Here is a 22357-nt window from a genome sequence, read left to right as displayed (position 1 = left end):
CCCGAGCTGAGAAAAACACCGGTAAAAAAAGAACAGGAGGGGAGGGGGAAAAAATAAGAAAGAAATCTCTCGCTCCCCGTCGTAGAGGAGCGGTGGCCGAGCTGCCGCGGGCGGCGTCGGCGGCACTCAGCTGAGCGAGCTCCTCGCGGGCGTGGCCAGCTCGGGGGTTCCGACCCGTGAGAGGCGGCCCAGGCGCCGGAGGGATGGCGGCGCCGGCGCTGCGGTGGTGGTGGTGGGCGGCGGCGGTCCTGTCGTTGGTGCTCGGCGTGAGCCGCCGGGTCGTCGCCAACACGGAGGGTATGCCACTGCTCTGCGCAATCTGCGGGTTATTTTCTTCCGGGTGTTTGATGAGTAGCGCGCGGCGAGCGAGTTCTCTTCCGTCTCCGTGCGAGGGGGGATAATGGCTGAAAATCCGGGGAGGGGAGGTGACCAGAAATCCGGCGCGTGTTTCTACTCGGCAAGCCTCTGCTCATTGGCAGGGACTTAACGGGGGGATGAAGACGAGCCAGTAGCTCTCTCATTTTCGCCGCTTTGACTGATTGCTTTGGGGGTTGTTGGTGGCCCGGTTTGTCTCTCGTAGTGTTTTGTCATTTTCTTCTCCATGGCGACGTCTGTATGACAGGAGTTCGTTTCGTTACATCTGGAAAGGCCGGTTGCGCAAACATGGAAGGGAATTCGTTCTGGAATAGGTGCGGTGTATACACACAAATGGAGTAGATTCTACTCTCTACTCAAGTCGCGTCTGGAATTATTTCCGGCCTCATTGTGCCTGCAAAGGGACTTTTGGGTTCTCAACGAATTATGAATGTGCAGGAAGGACTGTACGGCTCTGTCAAAATTGTTGTTTTGGATGTTGTTACTATGAAGGTGCATATGCAGAGATTCCTTTTTGTGTGGCAAAACTTTGGTCTTTTAGTCATTATCATAGAGTAAACTATTTCACCATGGATTCTAAACTGATTTGATGGATTCTATTATTGGCTAAAGATAGTTCAGTAGTACTCATGATCTGAACTTGCGGTTTGGGGTCGGAGGAATATCACCTTTTTTAACTGTAATTGTCTGCTTAAATTGTTTTTTTTTCTCGAGAATACGCAGGAGAACTACGTATCATTGCATTAAGAAGAAAAGAAATGAGTTTTTTTTACAACGCGGGCCATAAGGGGCGCATGCACACCTCAACAAGCCTGCTTAAATTGTTTGTTATAGTAGATATGAACTGCTATATTAATGGTAAGTTGTTAAGGAACAATCTGTACTTGCTATTAGATAAAGAGGTTCCATTTAGAATGAACTGAAGTGACATAACGATACGTTGAATGCGTGCGTTACTTTCTTAAAATTGCACATGCTTTGCACGTGCGGATTAATTGCTTAGAATCGGTATGCATAGTCAAATCATTACACATTGTTATTGAGAGTTTTTGCATTCATTTTCTAGTACACACGTGGAGAGAAACTGCGCTGTTTTAAATGCTAGTGATTTTGATGATACTACAAAATTAACTGAGCCCTTATAAATTGTGATCTGTAATTACTACTCTAGGTGCTAGTCATATGGCACGTCGAATCCATCCATGTTCCTTATTTGATATGGATTTTCTACCTATTGAAAAAAATGTATTTGTTGCCTAAATAAGATATTTGCATAAACCCGAGTAACGGCAAAGGGCTTGACCACATAAAAACATTAATATTTAATGGTATATTAATGAAAAGTCTATGTATCCTCTTAAAATGTAATGGCTAGATTATTGCTTATTGTGATGATACCTCACTTGCAGGTGATGCTCTATACAGTCTACGCCAAAGCCTGAAAGATACTAACAATGTGCTTCAGAGTTGGGATCCCACTTTGGTGAATCCATGTACATGGTTCCATGTTACTTGTAACACCAATAACAGTGTCATCAGACTGTAAGTTGACAAAAGATCGTCTTGTTTACTTTCTGTGCAAGGTAAAACATCAATCATTTTAGATATTGACTGTTGCCCTTTTTTTCGCCAGTGATCTTGGAAATGCACAACTAGCAGGTCCATTGGTGCCACAGCTTGGGCAGTTGAAAAATATGCAATATCTGTAAGTTTCCACATCCATGAATTTTTTGATTGTGTGAATAGTTTTACATGCCACAGGTGCATCCTTCAATTCCAATATTGACATAGTGTAACAATTTTTTTCCTGGAGCTTCTGAAATATACATCCATGCTTTTGGTTGCATTTTGTATTATGTATCCTTTTGTTTTATTCCTGCCAATGCCCACTTCTCATACTATTTCCTACTTATACTGTTTGCCAATAGATGTTGTACGCTCCAGTACCCTACCTTTCTTTGTGCTGAATTTATGATTAACCACTTTTGTCATTTCGCTACAGGGAACTCTACAGTAACAACATAAGTGGGCCAATACCGCCTGAACTGGGGAACTTAACTAACCTGGTCAGTTTGGATCTGTACCTCAACAACTTCACTGGCAATATTCCTGACACCTTGGGGCAACTATTGAAGCTGCGGTTTCTGTAAGTTCATTCCATTGTCCTGGTAACAGAAGCGTCACAATACATGTGGCACTGTACATTAATATTTTTTTGGCCCTAGTAGTATAAGTTGTCTGGTTTTTGTTGAGGCCATGATTTCTCTGAAAATATGCTTATCTATTGGAACGATTGTAACATTTTTTTTTTATGTCTTCTTGCAAGGACAGCCGTCTTAATAACAATACCCTTTCTGGTCAAATTCCAAAAACCTTGACTGCTATCACCACTCTTCAAGTTCTGTAAGTTGCCTGTTGCTCTATTATACATCGTTACAGCCCAGGATGTTAGATAACGATAAATGTGTTTCGACAACCTTGCAGGGATCTCTCAAATAACAACCTCTCAGGAGAGGTGCCATCAACTGGCTCATTTTCACTCTTTACCCCTATAAGGTAATCTCTGGATGAATTTGGATGCTTAACTTCATCCTCTGATGCACATCTCCTGCCAGTTCCAGAGAAAAACCTGTGTCTTCTGATGTTGATGATTCTTACCTTTTTTTTGTCACAGTTTTGCTAACAACCCAAATCTATGTGGCCCTGGTACTACAAAGCCTTGTCCTGGGGCGCCTCCTTTTTCTCCACCCCCTCCATACAATCCCCCAACACCAACTTCCTCAAAAGGTGATCGGCTGTAGCTTTATATTGTGTCATATCATACTCCTGTTTGAGATATATATAAGTGGAAAACACTCACATGATCACGATTGTACTTTGAGATATACTAACTGGGTCAAATCCATTCCCTCAGGCGTGTCTAGCACTGGAGCAATTGCTGGAGGTGCTGCGGCTGGCGCTGCATTGCTGTTTGCTATACCTGCCATTGCATTTGCATTGTGGCGTAGGCGTAAACCTGAAGAGCATTTCTTTGATGTCCCTGGTCAGTATTATATACCACAGTGTGGTACCATGGTTCATGTCATCTGTACTATTCAGTTCATTGATATGGTCTCCTTTCCATCAGCTGAGGAGGATCCAGAAGTTCACCTTGGACAACTTAAGAGGTTCTCACTCAGAGAGCTTCAAGTTGCTACAGATAATTTTAGCAATAGGAACGTCCTAGGAAGAGGCGGTTTCGGGAAGGTGTATAAAGGGAGACTGACAGATGGTTCATTGGTAGCGGTGAAGAGATTAAAGGAGGAACGCACACCTGGAGGAGAGCTCCAGTTCCAAACAGAAGTTGAACTGATTAGTATGGCGGTGCACAAGAATCTGCTTCGGCTCCGTGGATTCTGCATGACACCTACAGAGCGGTTGCTAGTCTATCCATACATGGTGAATGGAAGTGTTGCGTCTCGCCTTCGAGGTAACTTATTCTTTCCCACTGCTTAAACATTTCTTCTGCATTCGAGGTAACTGATTTTGTTTCTATAGTCGTCTCAGCATAGCCGGTCCAAGTCCGGGTAAAGGAGGAGAGTTGCGTTAGGTTTTGACAAACCAGCATAAAAAATAGCCACTCTAATGGATTTGAAACTCATAAGAAACTCGTTGGGGCGTAACCCTCTTAGCGACGCGCTACATCGGAACCCGGGTGTGTTGATAAATAGGCAAGGGCCGGGTCGCCATCCCCCCAATGGCGCGTTGTATCGTGACTTGGGTACGATGATAAGTGAGCAAGGGTCGGTTCGTCGCAACCTGAGTGGCGCGCTACATCTACGCCCGAGTGTAGTGAAAAATGAGCGTCTTCGCACTTCCCTCGACGGGTGCGAAGGGTAAGGAAGTTAGCCGAGCCAACTAGAATTCGTATAGGTAGCTGGAACGTAGGGTCCTTAATGGGTAAGTTGCGAGAGCTAGTTGATGCAACAATTAGGAGGCATATAAATATTCTATGCGTTCAGGAGACTAAATGGAAGGGCCAGAAGGCGAAAGAGGTTGAAGATACTGGCTTCAAGCTTTGGTACACGGGGGCAACACTGGGTAGGAATGGTATAGGTATCTTGATTGATAGGAGCCTTAAGGATGGAGTCGTAGAGGTTAGGAGGCAAGGCGATCGGATTATCCTAATCCGGATGGTAGTTGGAGATTCGGTTTTGAATGTGATCAGTGCCTATGCCCCTCAGGTAGGCCTTAGTGAGAGCACCAAGATGCAGTTCTGGAAAGATCTAGATAGTATGGTTAGTACTGTGCCTTCCAGCGAGAAACTCTTCATAGGAGGAGATCTCAATGGCCATATGAGTGCGACTAATGTAGGGTTTGAGCGAGTGCACGGCGGTTTTGGGTATGGTAGCAGGAGTCAAGAGGGGGAGGATGTGTTGAACTTCGCGTTGGCCTACGACTTGTTGATAGCGAATACCGTTTTCAAGAAGAGGGAATCCCATCTTGTGACGTTTCGTAGTGGACAACACTCGAGTCAAATCGACTTTATACTTGCTAGGAGGGAGGATAGACGTGATTGCTTAGATTGTAAGGTGATACCTGGGGAGTGTGTTGTCCCTCAACATAAGCTTGTGGTGGCGGACTTTCATCTTCAGGTACGTGTCCACCGGGACAAACGTGCCAAGATTGCGAGAATAAAGTGGTGGAAACTTAGAGGGGAAGCGACACAAACGTTTAAGGAGAGGATGCTAGGTAAGGGGCCTTGGGAAGAAGAAGAAGATGCAGATGACGTGTGGCTAAAGATGACAACATGTGTTCGGAAGGTGGCCTCAGAGGTGTTTGGCGTGAGTAGGGGAGGCAAACAGGAGGGGAAAGACACCTGGTGGTGGAACGACGAGGTGCAAAGAGCTATTAAGGAGAAAAAAGAGTGTTTCAAGCGCCTCCACCTTGACAAGAGTGCAGCCAACATCGAGGGCTATAAATTAGCGAAGAGGGTTGCAAAGCGAGCTGTGAGTGTAGCAAAAGGTAAGGCGTGTGATGACATGTATCAGTGGCTAGGCACGAAAGAAGGGGAGAAGGACATTTGTAAGATGGCTAGGATTCGCGAGCGGAAGACAAGGGATATCAACCAAATCAAATGCATCAAGTATGGGACAGATCGACTGCTAGTGAAAGATGGGGAGACCAGGGATAGATGGAGAGAGTACTTCGACAAGTTGTTTAATGGGGACAGTAAGGGTCCTACCTTTGAGTTAGATGACTCTTTTGACGATACCAACAGACGCTTTGTGAGGAGAATTTATGAGGTAAAGCGATGGGCCCTGATGGTATCCCCATTGAGGTGTGGAGATGCCTAGGTGACATAGCAATAGTATGGTTGACTAAGTTTTTTAACATCATTTTTCGGTCAAACAAGATGCCGGAAGAATTGAGAAGTATATTATTACCTATCTTCAAAAACAAGGGCGATGTTCAAAGTTGTACTAACTACCGTTGGATTAAGCTGATGAGCCATCGAGCATTGCCTAAGAAGAGTGACAAGTGTGACCCAAAACCAGTTTGGGTTCATGCCTGGAAGGTCAACCATGGAGACGATTTTCTTAATACGACAATTGATGGAGAGATATAGGGAGCAGAAGAAGGATTTACACATGGTCTTTATTGACCTCGAGAAGGCGTATGACAAAGTACCGAGAAATGTCATGTGATGGGCCTTGGAGAAGCATAAAGTCCCAACTAAGTACATTACTCTCATCAAGGATATGTACAAGGATGCGACGATGTTTGTCCGCACATGTGATGGCGACACCATTGACTTTCCTATTAACATAGGCCTATACCAGGGGTCAGTTTTGAGTCCTTATTTATTTGCTTTAGTGCTGAATGAGGTCATAAGGGATATACAAGGTGAGATCTCTTGGTGTATGCTCTTTGCTGATGATGTGGTGCTAGTTGACGAGAGTAGGGTAGGGGTTAATAGGAAGTTAGAGCTATGGAGACGCATATTAGAGTCGAAAGGGTTTAGACATAGTAGGACCAAGACCGAGTACATGATGTGTGATTTCAGCGCGACTAGACATGAGGGGGAGACGTTAGTCTAGATGGTCAAGTGGTGGCCCAGAAGGATACTTTTCGGTATTTAGGATCGGTGCTATAAAAGGATGGCGACATTGATGAAGATGTTAAGCATAGAATTTCAGCTGGTTGGTTGAAATGGCGTCAAGCTTCTGGCATCCTTTGTGACAAAAGGGTGCCACAAAAGCTAAAAGGAAAGTTCTATAGGATAGCAATTCGTCCGGCGATGTTATACGGTGCTGAATGTTGGCCTAAAAAAGGCGACATGTCCAGCAACTTTGTGTAGCAGAGATGCGGTGGTTTTGCGGGCACACAAGGAGGGATAGAATCCGAAACGAAGCTATTCAGGATAGGGTCGGGGTGACACCAATTGAGGAGAAACTTACCCAACATCGGCTGAGATGGTTTGGACATGTCCAACAGAGGCTTTCTGAGGCGCCGGTGCGTAGTGGGGTTCTTGAGCGGGTCGATAATGTAAAGAGGAGTAGAGTTATACCTAAACTGACTTGGGATGAGTCGGTTAGGAGAGACCTTAAGGATTGGAATATCTCTAAAAAGATAGTTTTGGATAGAAGTGCTTGGAGACTAGCTATCAATGTGTCTGAACTATGGCCTTTATTTCTTTTGTGTTTCATCTCTAGTCTATCCCAATTTACTTGGAAAAAAAGACTATATTGTTGTTGTTGTAGTTGTAGCTTAGGTTGGGTTGCTTCTGATTTCACTGATGGTCCTCAAATTCGCAGAACGTGGGCCGAATGACCCGCATCTTGAATGGGAAACAAGGGCCAGGATCGCGCTGGGATCCGCCAGAGGTCTCTCTTACCTGCACGATCACTGCGACCCCAAGATCATCCACCGTGACGTGAAGGCCGCCAACATCCTGTTGGACGAGAGCTTCGAAGCGGTCGTGGGCGACTTCGGCCTCGCTAGACTCATGGACTACAAGGACACCCACGTGACGACGGCCGTTCGCGGGACGATCGGGCACATTGCGCCCGAGTACCTCTCCACCGGGAAGTCCTCCGAGAAGACGGATGTCTTCGGCTACGGGATCATGCTCCTGGAGCTCATCACCGGACAGAGGGCCTTCGATCTCGCCCGCCTCGCGAACGACGACGACGTGATGCTGCTTGACTGGGTAAGCAAAGATAAGAGTTCACCTTTGATTGCTTGATACTAGTACGTTAATATATTAGCGACCTGGACATCTGGAAGTGATCGAAAGAAAACTGCTGGGGTTGCACGCAGGTGAAGGGCCTGCTGAAGGAGAAGAAGCTGGAGCAGCTGGTGGACCCGGACCTGCAGGGCGGGTACACGGATGAGGAGGTGGAGTCGCTGATCCAGGTGGCGCTGCTGTGCACGCAGGGGTCCCCGATGGAGCGCCCCAAGATGTCGGAGGTGGTGCGGATGCTGGAGGGCGACGGGCTGGCGGAGCGGTGGGAGGAGTGGCAGAAGGTGGAGGTGGTCCGGCAGGAGGCGGAGCGCGCCCCGCGCCACAACGACTGGATCGTCGACTCCTCCTACAACCTCAACGCCGTCGAGCTGTCCGGCCCGAGGTAGAGAATCGGCCAAGGGGATCGATCGATCGATCGATCGGGCTCCTCTCCGGTCGCGACCGCTAGCTGGGACTTCGAGGAATGAAATCCTGGCCTGTGCATATGATTGGTAGTAGTACTAGTTGTCTGGTTTGTTGGTCCTGATGTGATAGCTGGCAAGTTGTAGGTGATGAGAATGGTTTGCACCTGTCCTCACCTGACCGCAGCAAGTTTTGTTTTAATGGTTAGAGAATATCAACAGTAGTTTTAGTACGCTGCGAGTGGTTTTACTTTACCGGTGGTGGTGGCTGCGTGCTTTGGGCTAGGGCGTCTGGGCGTGACGCTCCTCACAGCCGGGTGACGCGCGTACGGATCGATGGGCCGTGCAGCGACCAGACCTGCAGACTGGGAGCTATGCACAGCGCAGCACTGCTGCTCTGGCCGCGCTCAATCATGCACGCATTGGTGCCAGTCGGCCAGACCTGTGCTTGCTAGGCTGCTGGGTCCACTGCCACTGCGCATCTACACTGTACGCTGCTCAGGCCTACTTCTGAACGTCCTCGGGTTGCCCTTCGCAGTTCCCGTAAGGTCAAGGCGGGCTCGGCCGGAAACGCAGCGTCGTCGTCTTCCCGGAAGCGGACCAATTCGCGGTCGACGCACCTCTTGTCTGTTGTCACGAACAATTCATCACAACCAAACAAACAATGTAGGCTATGTAGCACTAGGATCACAGAGTTATTGACAGAAACACAACAGCTAGTTCATAATTTCATATACACGCAGCACTGGTTGGTGTTTTGACATCACACGGAAGCTAGGTTTACACACCAAGGCATGCACATGGCGACCGAAAGGCAAAAAAAAAAAAGGTTCGCCATAGGTAACAAACAAGGCAGAGGAAAACACACAGGAAATCCTTCCTGGAGCACACTCGAGTCTAGAGGCTAAAGACTAGAGGGAGGGGACGCGGAAGAACCTGCCGCGGCACATGCAGCGGTAGGCGACGGGGCACGACTCGGAGGCCTCCTGCGCGCACCGGAAGCTCACCATGACGCGCCGGCACGGGGAGCACGGCCCGCACGCGTGCGCGCAGTCCGGCAGCCGGGACCCCGTCGCCCCCGCGCGCCGCTCCTCCTCCGCCCACAGCTCCTCGCGCTCCGCAGGCGACGCTGCTGCTGTCCGGTCCGGTCCGTCGGTCGGAGGTGACGCGCCTGCGCCGCCGTGCACGCAAGGAAAGAAGATGAACAATCGTCAGGCTGTTGCCACATGTCCTGTCACGTCATCATCTAATCTATAGCAACGGAAGAGGCCTGCCGCCTGCCGCGTCAGCGCGTGCCTACTACATTGTGCATGTACTACGCCTGAGTGATGTTGCTCGATGGCAGTCCTGCTCGATGGGGTGACCTTTTCCAAATATGGAAACATGAAAGCGTAAAAAACCCGCTACTGCTAATAAAGTTGCTGAACAACACATCAGATTATTCCCAGTCCCGATCAACTTACGTGGCGTCGTCGTCCTGATGACGCCGTCGGCAACGCGCGCCGCCCACGACGACGAGCCCATGAGCAGCAGGAGCACAAGCACCAGCGCCGCCGCCGGGGTCGGAGCCCGTAGGCGCGAGCTAGAGTACCCCCTCGTGCTCATCTCCTGCTTCATACTAGCTCGATCCGTTCGAGGAGAAGGACAAGTAGGCGATGCGTTTGCCGAGGCGAGGACAGACAAAGCAGGAAAGCAAGCTACCACGAGTCAGAATCTGGCGTGGCGTGCGCTCCTATAAATAATTGGACGCGTGGCGCGGGGCGGGGCGCTCACAGGATCCCCGGCCGGGCCGGTTGGGGCATTCACAGGAAAAACCCTTGCGCCCAGGCACACCAAGGCGGAGACGAGGACCCCGACGCCGGCAGCGACGAGGAGCGTGGGGAGGTGGTGGCGCGGCGGAGTAGATGTGCTCGTGTGATCGGCGTGCGCGCAGCACGCATGCGTGCGAGGGGGAAGCAATGGCGTCGCTCCCTCGTATTTATGGCCGGCGCCGGCGCCGGCGCCGGCTGGGCTCGGCTGCGACGCAGTTATTATGGCGTCGTCGTCGTCGCAGGCTCGCCATGCACCGGGGGGATCGGAGGGCGTGACGGCGAGCCAGCGAGGCGCGCTCCCCTCCGATTCCCGTGGATGCAGACGCCGCCGCACAGTATAATACTGTAGTAACAGCCAGGCCACTGGCCGGCCTGCTGCTACCTTCCTGCATGTTCTGATCCGATGAAAGTTCTGATCGCGCGTACAGAAAAATATTCCTGTCAGCACGGCCGGTCCGGACCGGTTTGGTTTTAATGAGCGAGCCACCAGTCAAGGCGAGTCACTCGACCGGCGGCGTGAATGCATAGCTGCGAGGCGCTGCCGTATTATTATTGAAGCTGCTTCCGTGGACGTACAGCAATACAGGACCCGGACCGGCTCGTAGCCTGGACGCCGACGTGTCTGCCTTGCCCGTCTGCACCGTCAATGGCTGTGTTGGCTTCCAAAATTTCTCTCACCAAACTTCACTATTCACTTATCACATCAAATCTTTTACCTCATGCATAGAGTATTAAATGTAGATAAATAAAAAAACTAATTGCATAGTTTTGATGTACACGACGAGACGAATCTTTTGAGCATAGTTTGGTCATGGTATGATAACAATTACCACAAACAAACGAAAAATGCTACAGCATACTATAGTTTCTGATGTGACCTTTTTTACCCCTATTTTCCTATTTTACGAATCTAAACACACCCAATATTTCTTAAACTGTGCTTCGGCCTTGGGGGGCTCAACAAGCGAACCTGCCGCTGCTGTTAACGAGAAAAACCGTTGCGGCAGTTGCAGCGTCTTCAAAGCGTTCTTGCCTACCACTACGTGCACCACCCTTTTTGCCTCGCGATGGTACCCTGATCATCCGGACGAGGGAGGGAGGCATAGGATTGCAGCTCACCGAATCAACATGCTCCTCGAATCTTAGATTTATTTTAACACAAAATTCTAATACAGACACTTTTAGTGTTTAATTCGGTTGTGAACTGTGATACACGACTCTATGTGATTTTCTATATTTTTTTTGCGAAGAGCTTTTCTATACTTATTACAGTACCGGAATCCCCATCTTTACCGTGTGTCGAAGGCTTTGCTGAGGGTCAAATATCGGACACTTGCAAAGAGGCCATTTGCTGAGTGATAGTTTAAATGCACTCAGCAAACACTTGTCACACGGCAAAGTGTAGCTTTGCCGTGTGACAACACTATGTAAAAAACATGTACACAATATACTCTATCTTTGCCAAGTGCCGACCAGCCTGCACACGACAAAGGCAGCGCACGTGCCCGCCACGCTCGCCGGCCATGCGCCAGCTATCAAGCGGGCCGATGGACGTTAGGCTTTGCAGTGTGCAGCCTCTAAGGCACACGGCAAAGTGAATTTCAAATTTTTTAAACGACCTTGGATGGGAAACAACCAAAATAAAAGTTGTAGATCTCAAAAAGTTATGAAACTTTATAGTTGACAATTTTTTAATTTGAATTCATTTAAGACTTCAAACAACTAATTTACTCTCGGTTTAGTATAATATATGGGGAAAGAAATGGAGTATAAACACAAGTGCGAGTGTGGTGCAGTGGTAGAGTAGGTTATGCGGGAGGGGAAGGTCGCAGGTTCGAATCCTGCTGGCCATGTAGTGAGTGAGTATTACGCGAAAAATGTCGCGACTTGTGATTTCGACGGAGCGGGCGGGTGGCTGGGTAGTGGGGTCTTCCCTAAATAAAAATAATTTTTTGTCTCCATCTTTGCCCGGCACATGGCAAAATAGAGGCCTTTGCCGAGTGCCTTTCCATCTGGCACTCAGAAAAATCCCCGTTGTCTGCAGTTTGGCCGGCCCCTTACTTTATTTTGCCGAGAGCATTTTGACACAAGGCAAAGGCTTTGCCGAGTACTCGAGAAAAGAAACTCGGCCAAGTGGCTTCATCACCTGATGTTTATTTCCAGGTTTTCAACCCCGTGGGCTTTCGAGGAATAATCAAGGCTGGCAAGGGTGTCTCCATCTTTGCCCGGCACACGGCAAAATAGAGGTCTTTACCGAGTGCCTTTCCATCTGACACTTAGAAAAATCCCCGTTGTTGGCAGTTTGGTTGCCCCCTTGCTTTATTTTGCTGAGAGCATTTTGACACACGGTAAAGGCTTTGCCGAATATCCGAGAAAAGAAACTCGGCCAAGTGGCTTCATCACCTGACGTTTATTCTCAGGTTCTCAGCCCCGTGGTCTTTCGAAGAATAATCAAGGCTAGCAAGGTGTCTCCCACGTGTCCTACATCAAAGTGATCGTGGCCGTCTTCTTCCTAATAAAGGACGCTGTTTCGGAAATGGAGGTATCTCGTCACACGTAACCATAGAATACGACCTTAATCGAAATGCATACATTTGTCTCATACACTATGGGGATGGAAAGTCCATCTGTCGGGTGTACGTGGAGGCCAGTACTGACTCGGAGCTCCACGTCGTCTCCCTTGGAGATCATTGTTTTTGGTCAGCTAGCTCAGCGCGTAGATATCCGAGTACTTCATCCACGTGGAAGGCCTCCCGCTGCTTGAGGTAGCTGGAGGGAATAATGAAGTCTCTCTCTCTCAGTTTTGAGAAATAAATTGAAAAAATTTCAAAAGAAAACTTTTGCATCCAAAACAAAAAACTCAGGTAAAAAAATTTCGTTAAAATTTTTCTATCAAATAAATAATAAAAACATCCAAACCAAAAAAACTCCAGTACAAATTTTGGATCAAAAAATAAAAAGAAAAAAAATTACTAACCCTACTCGACGGATCCTCCGCGGTGCTGGCCGCTGGGAGCTCAGCCACCGAGGAGGTCAGGGGGTGGCGCTGGGAGAGCAAGGGTCCGGGGAGGGCAGGAACCCGCCGTCGCCACTGAAGGCCACCGCTCCACCAGCCTGGGAGCTCGGACCCCGCGTTGGCGCCTCCACCGCTAGAAAGAGAGAGGGAGGGAAAGATGGATGGAGAGAGAGGGGGTACCTCCCCGCCGCCAGCCAGCCACGCCTCCCTGCCGTGCCCCTCCCTGAGGGCGCAGCTCGCCAGGTTGCGTAGCCCTCGCAGTTGGGATCCGGAGAAGAAGAAAAAAGAGAGAGGGAAAGAGAATGGAGAGTGGAGGCACGTTGGACATCGACTGCGAGTTTCCTTAGGTGCGGGCGATTGTAAAATCAGGATTGGGATTCTAGTAGCATATTTCTTGAGCTGTGCTTCGGCCTTGGGGGCCTCAACAAGCGAACGTGCCGCTGCTGTTATCGAGAAAAACTGTTGCGGCAGTTGCAACTTCTTCAAAGTGTTCTGGCCTATCCCCTGCCTCGAGGGTATAATCCCAATCATCCGGACGAGGGAGGGATACATAGGATTGCAACTCACCGAACATGCTCCTCAACTCACCAAATCAAAGCGTTATGCCAGTTTCAATGAAGAGTTTCATAGCACTATTTCCAAAATTGCCACATCATATAAAATGCAATGAGATTTCAATGAAACAACCACTCTCAATGTATAGTCTCATTCTATAATTTCATAAACATTTAGGGTGTGTTTAGATCCCAAAATTTTTTCATCACTACAGTAATTTCAAACGTTGATCACTAATTAGGAGTATTAAATGTGGATAACTGACAAAACTCATTCCATAACCCCCGGGTGCAATTGCAAGATAAGAAATCTTTTAAGCTTAATTGGATCATGATTAGACAATGTTGTGCTACTGTAAACAACCTCTAATGATAGATTAATTATGCTTAATAGATTTGTCTCGCGATTTACGGTCCATCCGTGTAATTAGTTTTATAATTAGATCATGTTAAGTCTTTCTAATCTTCGATTGAAAATTGTTATAGTAAATTTCATCCAAATTTTTACAGGATCTAAACACACCCTTAATTTCATGACTCATTGCGATTTGGTAACTGTGCCAGAAGAGTTTCATTCCCCATGGAACTCATTTCTTCTCTCTCTTCTTAAATATGGAGCCACATCATAAAAAATGCATATGTGGCCACTTATTAAATGCGGATAAACTTGGATGAAACCTCCACTGAGACTGACCTTCGATTTATTTTAACACAAAAAACTAATACAGACACTTTTGGTGTTTAATTCGGTTGTTGTGATAGACATAACTCGATGTGCTTTTCTACCCTTATTAGTAATACTAGCCTATCAACATGTGCTTCTGCATGGACTAGTTAGAACAAATATAAAAATAAATATTATAGCTAATAGCTATAATTATCTATCTCACTCCCTTCCGTCTATTAAATATACTAATCTAGCTACAATATATTTCATTTTGATCACACCTCCATGTGCATTTGATATTTATTTAATTAAACTATTTGTTTGTGAATTGATGTTTTTATCTCTTCCTTCATACGTAAATACATGGTGACAAATATTGTGGGTAGTATTTTTTTATATACATAATAACATAAATAATATATTAATTATAATATAAATAGTAATTTAGAATTTTATATTGGTGCACTTTAATATTTTGTTATAATTATATACTTTAGATTCAGATTTCGGGTTTACTAATAATGAAATAATTGGATAATTTATATGCAAATTTAAGAGATTATTTGCACTAATTTTAAAATGGCATATGTGATTAATTTACACAAAGATTAGGGATTACTTTAGATTTTTCTGTAATGGCAGAGATGTGTATTTTGATACATGTTTGGAGGGTTACTTTAGTCTATTTTTTAATGGCAGAGGTGGACAATTTATTAGGATGATGACAAATCCAATGACTATTATGATTAGAGTTGTCGGATTGATGGCCGTATATTTCTATTTCTGTAAGAATTTCTATGATTTCTCTAATTTTAAAGTGCCCACCTAGGATCCTACTCTCTCCGTCCCAAAATAATCGCACATCTAGAGTTTGAAATTTGTCCAAAAAATAGCTATTTAGATCCAACTACCATAAAAACAAGAGTTTTCGGAGTATTCTTACAAAAAAGATAATACAATATTTGGATCATTCTCACAAAAGATAAGGGGTATTTTTGTAATGTCACACCATGCATTGGTTTGCGTGACTTATCTTAGAATTGCATTTATTGGGACGGGGGGAGTAGGTGACTTCACATGGAGGCTTTCAAATGAGCCTCCAATTTAGTACTAGGTGGCTTTATGTGGAGGATTCAAAAGGAGCCTCCAATTCATAGTATCACATTGGAACAGTGCAGATGGGCAAGGCAGACATGTCGGCGTCCTAGCTACGACCCGGCATACGGAAACAGTTGCATATGCATTTAAGACTATATGTCACATGCTATATATATAATCATGTAACCTATGAATGCTCTTACATGATTATATATAGCATATATGGGTTGGAAATTGGAATTGTCACATTTAATGGCATTGTAGGTACTTGGATTTGAGTGGGGGCATGTGCCCTCCCGGTCGCTCTCTTACATGATCATGTTGTGACTCAGGATAAGTTGCGGCTTGATTATTTGGATCCAATCCGGCCGCATCTACTTAATTATTTGTCCCCGACGCAGTAGGATCCGAAAGAGAAATGCGTTGCATATTTGCATCATTCTGCGAGCTCACGGTCAGTTGCAATTCAGCCTACGAAATAAATAATTTCTGCACGTGGTAACAAGCCGGATCCGTGGCGCAATGGTAGCGCGTCTGACTCCAGATCAGAAGGTTGCGTGTTCGATTCACGTCGGGTTCAAACCCCCGAACCCTGTCCGGATTATCTTTTTGTTTTTTGAGCCTTTTATTTTGAGACACCTGTCCCAACTTTCACATGGGCCCGCCAATAAAGTTTCCTTCTGAACGGAGCGGAGCGGTACATCAAATCAACGCCAGGGCCACGTACGACTTGCTAGAATGTTTCGCAAAATCAAAATGTTTATTCCTCCAAGCATTTCAAAAAGGCACATCAGATACGTAGCTCAATCAAATACAGGTACCGAGCCCACCACCTGTTAGCTAGACTAACAGGTCTCGATTCATATTTTTTGGCGAGTGGCAACGTGTTTTTTCAATTCCTTGCTGGGCACCGTGCCAGGACTCTGGCATTCCAAAGGAAGTATTTGTATTTGTACGAAATCTTTTGAAAATCTTGCTAACATTCTCCGGCTGTTCGTATATGAAGAGCGTGGAACGCGTGATCCGTTAACTAATCCGACGCGCTGCCCATTTCGGTGTCGCATTACGCGTACGATTCGTGAGGACATCACATCATATCAGCTCGAAATATATATGGTCCCTCGCAATTGTCAAACCGTGGTCAGAAATTCTGTTAGTGTAAACTCAATCCAACGGCCTTAAACTGATCAGAATTTTGGACGCGCCATCTGCCGATTATTCAAACATTGCATTCGCCAGGAAGATAGAGACTCGTTCGTTCCCTGCCTATTGTACGTGTCTTTTTTTCCCCAAACAAAGCTGCATTATTCATCCATTCCGGTTTGTTTATACACCATGTTCGGCTGGTGCACTTACGACTGGTTTTGGCTGGACCTGGTGCAGCCAGAACCAGCCGGCCAGCAGCCACCCAGCCGTTTCCAGCCACAAGCAGCTAGCAGCCGCCCAGCTGCTAGCCTTGCTTTAAGTTGGGCCCAACAAGGTTCTGAAATTTGAATTCAAATACTGGGCTAACGAAAGGTCCTCAAAGCAAAGCTAATTCTAATGTTACCCTACAGTTTTAACAACTCATTGCGCTTCAATACAATGACACATACATAAAGCAACTCAACACATACATGGCCCACCTACAAACATACACAGCAGTTACAAGGAACGTATAGGATCAAATCCAAACATGCGCCGCATCAAGACATACACTGCATAACAAAATAACCACAGGTCCCAAATTCCTTACATGCTGAAGTATAACCACAGGTCCCAAATTCCTTACATGCTGAAGTGTCTTACAAGGCTGCTTCAATTTTACAACTCGAATTTGGGTGCCTACTTATGACTGCAACAGTTGCACCAAAATGATTGAGCAGTCAACATTTGCATATAAATATTTAGCATCATCAACCATAAATTGCCAGCAGAAAGTACTTTCTACAATATAAGCCAATTCCAAGCATAAATAAGGATCAGAGAGGCAATTCCAACTTCATGAACCCCTCCGTAACAAAATAAGCTACGCCTTGTGCTAATGCTTCATTGCGGCCTTCCTCAAAGTTCATCTGCAGTGGATACACATATTAATAAAGCAAAAATTGAATCATACATGCATCTATTCATAATATCCCAACTCAGGTACCCCATCCATGAGTTAAACTCACATACCTGAACCCCATAACTGCAAGTCCGGTAGTAATCCAGTTGCGGACAGTTGACATCTCATCTTCCGTCGTTGACTCCAGCCACCGAAACGAATACTCACTTGGTGCAGGTATCGGCGGCATGTCGATTGTCAGTGACCGTGCATTCTCATCCCGTACAAAGTTATGCAGCGCAAAACATGCCACAATAATCTGATTTTGCTTGTCCTTAGGATATTTAGGCATTCCTTTCAACATTTGCCACTTATTTTTGGCTACCCCAAATGACCTTTCAGCTACATTTCGAAGTTTCGAATGATGGTAGTTGAACACCTCTTCCAAATGCTGAGGACCCCTTTTCTTGAACTCCTTCCAGCACTTGGTCTGGCGATGCGGTCCCAAGTACCCACATTCTTGGGCATACCCTTTGTCCACCAAATAATATTTTCCTACATTACAAAAAACACATTAACAGTTTAGTCACTTACAATTGTTTGACGACAAATGTGTAATAGGTTTTGGTTAAGAAAACCAACCTGGTGGTGGGTGAGAGAAAGTTTCTGCCTCCCACCCCTGCCTTAGCACCGCCATGTCGTGCACAGCTCCCGCCATCCCCACACCAATAAAGGTGAACCTCATGTCGAAGTCAACTACAGCTAATACATTCTGGCTTGGCCAGCCTTTCCTATTGGTGTAATCATCATGTGACTTACGAGAGACACACACAGGTATGTGTGTTCCATCTATAGCGCCTATGCATCCGTCGAAGAAAGGTGAGTACGGCCTCAAACTTGCATGCACGGTGCTATAAGTCGGATCCTGTGGCCTAATCACTATATCTGCAAATGACATCATCGCGTGTAGCACGTCCCCAAACTTTTGGCTTATTGTTCCCAAACCCTACCAAGTCTGTCTTTGACCTACCTCATGCAATGCCCGTGCCCGCATGCCCATAGGAACATGCCTAAAGCCTCTATGGAATGGAACTCTTGAGTAGACTGCAGCCCATGGTTTGTAACTAAAATGTTATGCAGCTTATGAAATGTCTCGTTGCTCATACCTACAAACAAACGAACCTATATGCTCATAAGTATGCTAAAAAAATTGGTGCAAATGTAGTACGTATGTGTTCACTTACGGAAATTCTCATAGCATCTCCATGGGACCATCAAACTAGCTTCCACCCATTGTCGCCCAGTAGCCTCTTGCACTTCGAATTGCACGGGCGTCACTGCCATTTGGCTGTCCATGGCTGTTCCATTTGGATTTTCGGCCGCATATGCTGCGACAGCAACTGCACACGTTGCCAAATCCCAGAAAGTATTGCTTGAATCACTTGAAGCATCACTTGCCCGTTCACCTGCCATTAGGTATGCCCCGGCTGTTTTTTTTTCTCCTACAAGTCCTGCAGAAGCTTGACACATCAGGTTTGAATGAGGAAATAACTAAAGCACAACATTTATATATAAGTGATGGACAAAATTTCAAAAAGTACACGTGAAAGAAACTAATGCAACAATAACTTAATCCAGCTTCTCCGAAGTAAACAAACTTATGCAGCGATAACTAAAACCAAGTTCAACAAAGTGAACAAACCAAGTTCAGTAACTGAAACCAAGGTGAAGGAAGCTAAGCAAGGCCAGTGCGATAACCTAACAACATTATTACAATCATTGTTCGTAAGCACCATGAAAGACACTAATACGACTACACTAGTCCAGCTAACTGCTTTGCGATAGATGACCCATGCTACTTTAGCTTCCCGTGAGTCCACGTCCATTCGATCCAAGCTATGCGGTTCACTGGGTCGTGTATGTTCTTGTACTCTGCACGGCAAACCGAGTTCTTGAACAGATCCAATGCTTTGAAGTACAGCTCCGACCCCTCCGGAACACCATCATTTCTCAGTATTTCCATGACTTCGAAAACCTCCTTCTGCTCACGGGTATGCTCACGAGAAGACCGCCGCACAATGCTTTCAGTTAGCTGCCTCATGTACTCCTCTGTGCTACAATTCTTTTTCTTTGGTGGGCTGTCAACCTCTGTGTCCATGGTCACTCTTTTGTTGGAGGGGCCAGTGGGTGCCTCTATTGGGGGAGTGACTGACGCACAAACACCTCCAGCAGACATGAATGATCCCCTATCTTTGGGGGAACCGTACAGCCTAAACAGCTGTTCTAGGTACGGAGGTGGTGCACCAGGCGCGTGATTCTCCTCTGGGGTATCCTGCAGTGCAAAGATGGTTAGAACACTTCGACGGACCACATGAGAATTGTGCCACAAGTCAGATTAGATCTTATCTGTGGGGAATTACCTCCGTATCGGGGGCATTCTCGGTGCCGTACTCAGCCTCCAACAACTCTTCCTCAGCCTCAACACCACCCGTAGTCTTGTTACGGCCTAGGCCAGTGTGCTTCTGTAGAGCCTTCCACCTTGTGAAACTTTTTTTCAGAGTTTGCAGTTTGTTGCTCATCTGCCTCCGAGTAAATGGACGGCCTCCAAGTTCTTTGAATTTGCGTTCCACATTTTGCGACCTGTATGTTGTTAACCCCGTATTGTTCCAGTTCAATTGGGTCTCCTTCTCATCAATACAGAGTTCAAGGAGCAAGGAGGTACTGGCCGGGTCCCATTTCATCTGTTAGCAAATACAGTGAAAAGTTCCCAAGTGTTTCCATTCAAAAGTGGTTGGGAGTGTGTGTTATGCTAAGAACAAAAAACAGCAGAGTAACCAAGTTCAGTAATGAAAGGTCTGGGAACTTGCCTTGACTGAGTGTTTAGCTCGTTTTGCACACAGGTTATAGTGCCTAGCTCGTTGTGCACGCAGGTTGTAGTGCCTAGCTCGAGGCGGGGAGCACGATGCTGTAGACGAAGGTGCTAGCGTATTGTTTGAGGATCTGTCAACTAATGCGGTAGATACACTGTTGGGCAACGGGGGAAACCTGTGAAGGAACAAATCAAAGTTGAGGGTAAATGTTTACCTGCTGCATCAACAATTAAAGGATTAATGATTGCTAAATGCCTCATATACGACTCATATAAGGATTAATGATTGCAAAATGCCTCATAAATTTATATTTCATTTACAGTGTCAAAGCAAAGGACATTTATGGTAGAAGCAAAGCAAATTTATGGTAGAAACAAAGAAGAGAACTAGTGATGGGCATTTACATAGGCAGGTCGACCATGAACAAGATTAGCATGAATTATCCTTCTGAAGTTTCACTGCATCAAGGTGTGGAGTAAAAATGTGCGTGCATCCCTCTCTATTGACAGCTGAAACTAGTATGACTCAGAATTATGAGACATCCTACAATTAATCTAATTCAGACAGCCTTATCAATTGATGGGTGAAATGAGGTACATCACAAATGGATCAGAAATTTAGACAGAACTAATTCAGACAGCCTTATCAATTCCTCTACCAGGGTATTCATTAATCATGAGATACAGAGTTGACACAATGTATTTACATGAATTAAAGGTTCAGTCTTTTGAGACTAGTAAAACCAAGAAAATGCATTTCGACCAGACAAATTAGTTATATATATAGTTCAGGAAGATACTTACTGAGCACATTTAGCCAAGTTTCCTAAGTTCTGATTTTGCAGGATGGCCAGAATAAGCTGCTTATTTTCATACAAATACTGCAAAAGACAAATTCAGTTAGTCTTTCTAAATATCAAAATTTAATGATAACATGCACACTAGTGATGAATATTAGGAAATTCAAAGGAGAGAGGGTATTCATACATCTGCAACAGGTCAGTCAGGCGCACACCAAGGAGAGGCAGGAGCGTCAGGGCAAGTGCAGGGCGACGGACCGGCGCCGGAGGCAGGAAGTGACAGCTTGAGGGCAGGAAATCGCGGATCTAGAGGCAGGGATGTCAATGGAGGTAAGACCGCCGCAGATCCGGAGGCAGGCGGGGGAGGGCGGCTGGAAGGGGCGATGGCGTGCGGGGCCGGCTTCAGCGGGTGAGGGCCGAACGGCGCTGCTCCGAAGGGAGGCGGCGTTGGCATCGGCGGCGGACCTCCTACACGCCCTCGTCCCCCACGAGCCCCATTTCCCCCACTGCTGTCGGTGATGCGCCGGCGCCGGCGAGGAGGCCCGGTTGTGGCGCAATAGAGGAGGAGGAGGCCGAAGGGGGACACGCCGAGCGGGTAGCGCGAGACGGAGCCATCGGAGGGGGCTCTTCCGCCGGCGCCAACGCAAAACAGCCCTACTCCTTCTAGATCTGCGCGCAGAAGGTGGCAGAGTGGACTGAGGGTGGCCGATGGGAGAGGGGCCGGTGTTGAGTTAGGGGGGGGGGGGGGGGGGGGGGGTTGTGCCGTCTTTAGCCGTTGGGCCGGCTGCTCGAAATCAACCAGCCGAACAGCTTGCGCGGGCCTTCCGAACAGCTGCTGCTGCTTTCAGCCGAGAGCAGCCGCCAGCAGGCCAGCCGAACACGGTGATAGTTGGCGCAGGTCCATACATGGCAACGGTGACGGGGAGGCCAACGTGATCCGACTAGCCTTTCTCGTGGTGCCACTCACCCTATGTCTCTTTCTTTGCTCGTGATTTCTGAAAGATTTATCATGCTGGCTCATCTAGGATCAGGAATGCCAATCTACTGCATTGAGCCATCAGTTCATCACATGCTCGCAGCCATGTCCTGGTGTTGACGCGAATTACGGCCAACATACAAACGCACTCGAACGTGCAGCGAGCAGATGTGCGCGTTGCAGTGCCGCCGCACAGACCGGTCTCAAGGAGCGGTCAGACCGGTCGCCACCGGCAGAATAGGTGTGGAAACCTTTGAACGCTAGCCCGGGAAGACCCGTCGGGGTAGGCACACGCAGGGTTGTTCTAGAGTCGGCAGGCCACCTAGAACACCCTCAATCGACGTAGAGACGAAGGAGGAACATCAAGTAGTAGATTGGAAAAGCTAGGGCAAGAGAAAATAAAAAGATAAAAGTTGTATTGATTGATAGATTGGATATCCTCAATCGGTCGTGACCCTTTATATTTATAGGGTGGGGTGGACTTATCCCGCAAGGAATCCTATTACAGATTTAGATCTATAAAGAGTCCTAGTTGT

At 46.8% G+C, this 22357-nt stretch overlaps 3 protein-coding genes, 1 long non-coding RNA gene and 1 other non-coding gene across 8 annotated transcripts; 2 read left to right on the top strand and 3 right to left on the bottom strand.

The window, feature by feature from the left end:
- Window positions 1-38: 38 nt before the first annotated feature.
- LOC120682724 (LRR receptor kinase SERK2-like) lies at window positions 39-8237 on the top strand. Its single transcript, XM_039964723.1, has 11 exons — window positions 39-297; window positions 1785-1917; window positions 2009-2080; window positions 2378-2521; window positions 2707-2778; window positions 2860-2931; window positions 3050-3162; window positions 3290-3418; window positions 3503-3844; window positions 7173-7567; window positions 7678-8237. The coding sequence occupies exons 1-11, from the start codon at window positions 204-206 to the stop codon at window positions 7987-7989; spliced, it is 1878 nt and encodes a 625-aa protein (XP_039820657.1). The 5' UTR covers window positions 39-203; the 3' UTR covers window positions 7990-8237.
- A 465-nt stretch (window positions 8238-8702) lies between these two features.
- Window positions 8703-9706, bottom strand: LOC120682725. The gene is made up of 2 exons (XM_039964724.1): window positions 9468-9706; window positions 8703-9175 (listed from the first exon to the last, which is right to left on the bottom strand). The coding sequence occupies exons 1-2, from the start codon at window positions 9619-9621 to the stop codon at window positions 8916-8918; spliced, it is 414 nt and encodes a 137-aa protein (XP_039820658.1). The 5' UTR covers window positions 9622-9706; the 3' UTR covers window positions 8703-8915.
- A 5952-nt stretch (window positions 9707-15658) lies between these two features.
- On the top strand, window positions 15659-15730 carry TRNAW-CCA. The gene has a single exon. It is a non-coding gene; the product is annotated as a tRNA-Trp (tRNA).
- Window positions 15731-16828: 1098 nt separating this feature from the next.
- LOC120682046 (putative nuclease HARBI1) lies at window positions 16829-19917 on the bottom strand. Of its 4 annotated transcripts, XR_005678183.1 has the most exons (6): window positions 19597-19917; window positions 18421-19508; window positions 18207-18342; window positions 17819-18121; window positions 17308-17731; window positions 16829-17204 (listed from the first exon to the last, which is right to left on the bottom strand). XR_005678183.1 is itself a non-coding variant. In XM_039963788.1 (5 exons), the coding sequence occupies exons 3-5, from the start codon at window positions 18135-18137 to the stop codon at window positions 17201-17203; spliced, it is 747 nt and encodes a 248-aa protein (XP_039819722.1). In that variant the 5' UTR covers window positions 18138-18342; window positions 18421-19508; window positions 19597-19917; the 3' UTR covers window positions 16829-17200. The 4 variants fall into 4 exon arrangements, 2 of the variants coding, with proteins under 2 accessions (XP_039819722.1, XP_039819723.1); XR_005678182.1 differs by having other exon boundaries at window positions 17819-18358; XM_039963788.1 differs by having other exon boundaries at window positions 17819-18342.
- Window positions 19918-20044: 127 nt separating this feature from the next.
- LOC120682047 lies at window positions 20045-21577 on the bottom strand. Its single transcript, XR_005678184.1, has 3 exons — window positions 21033-21577; window positions 20850-20926; window positions 20045-20221 (listed from the first exon to the last, which is right to left on the bottom strand). It is a non-coding gene; the product is annotated as an uncharacterized LOC120682047 (long non-coding RNA).
- Window positions 21578-22357: the final 780 nt, after the last annotated feature.

The sequence above is a fragment of the Panicum virgatum genome, chromosome 7N (assembly GCF_016808335.1).
Source record: "Panicum virgatum strain AP13 chromosome 7N, P.virgatum_v5, whole genome shotgun sequence".
NCBI lineage: Eukaryota > Viridiplantae > Streptophyta > Magnoliopsida > Poales > Poaceae > Panicum > Panicum virgatum.
The sequence above is the reverse complement of the archived record's forward strand: the minus strand, read 5'-3'. Positions and strand labels throughout refer to the sequence as shown.

Coding starts and splice junctions, on each gene's coding strand:
- LOC120682724 (XM_039964723.1), top strand. CDS start 204: ATGGCGGCGCCGGCGCTGCGGTGGTGGTGGTGGGCGGCGGCGGTCCTG. Junction 298..1,784: donor GGTCGTCGCCAACACGGAGG/GTATGCCACTGC, acceptor CCTCACTTGCAG/GTGATGCTCTATACAGTCTA. Junction 2,779..2,859: donor ATCACCACTCTTCAAGTTCT/GTAAGTTGCCTG, acceptor ACAACCTTGCAG/GGATCTCTCAAATAACAACC.
- LOC120682725 (XM_039964724.1), bottom strand. CDS start 9,621: ATGAAGCAGGAGATGAGCACGAGGGGGTACTCTAGCTCGCGCCTACGG. Junction 9,176..9,467: donor CATCAGGACGACGACGCCAC/GTAAGTTGATCG, acceptor ACGGCGGCGCAG/GCGCGTCACCTCCGACCGAC.
- LOC120682046 (XM_039963788.1), bottom strand. CDS start 18,137: ATGATGTCATTTGCAGATATAGTGATTAGGCCACAGGATCCGACTTAT. Junction 17,732..17,818: donor TTTCTCTCACCCACCACCAG/GTTGGTTTTCTT, acceptor TTTGTAATGTAG/GAAAATATTATTTGGTGGAC.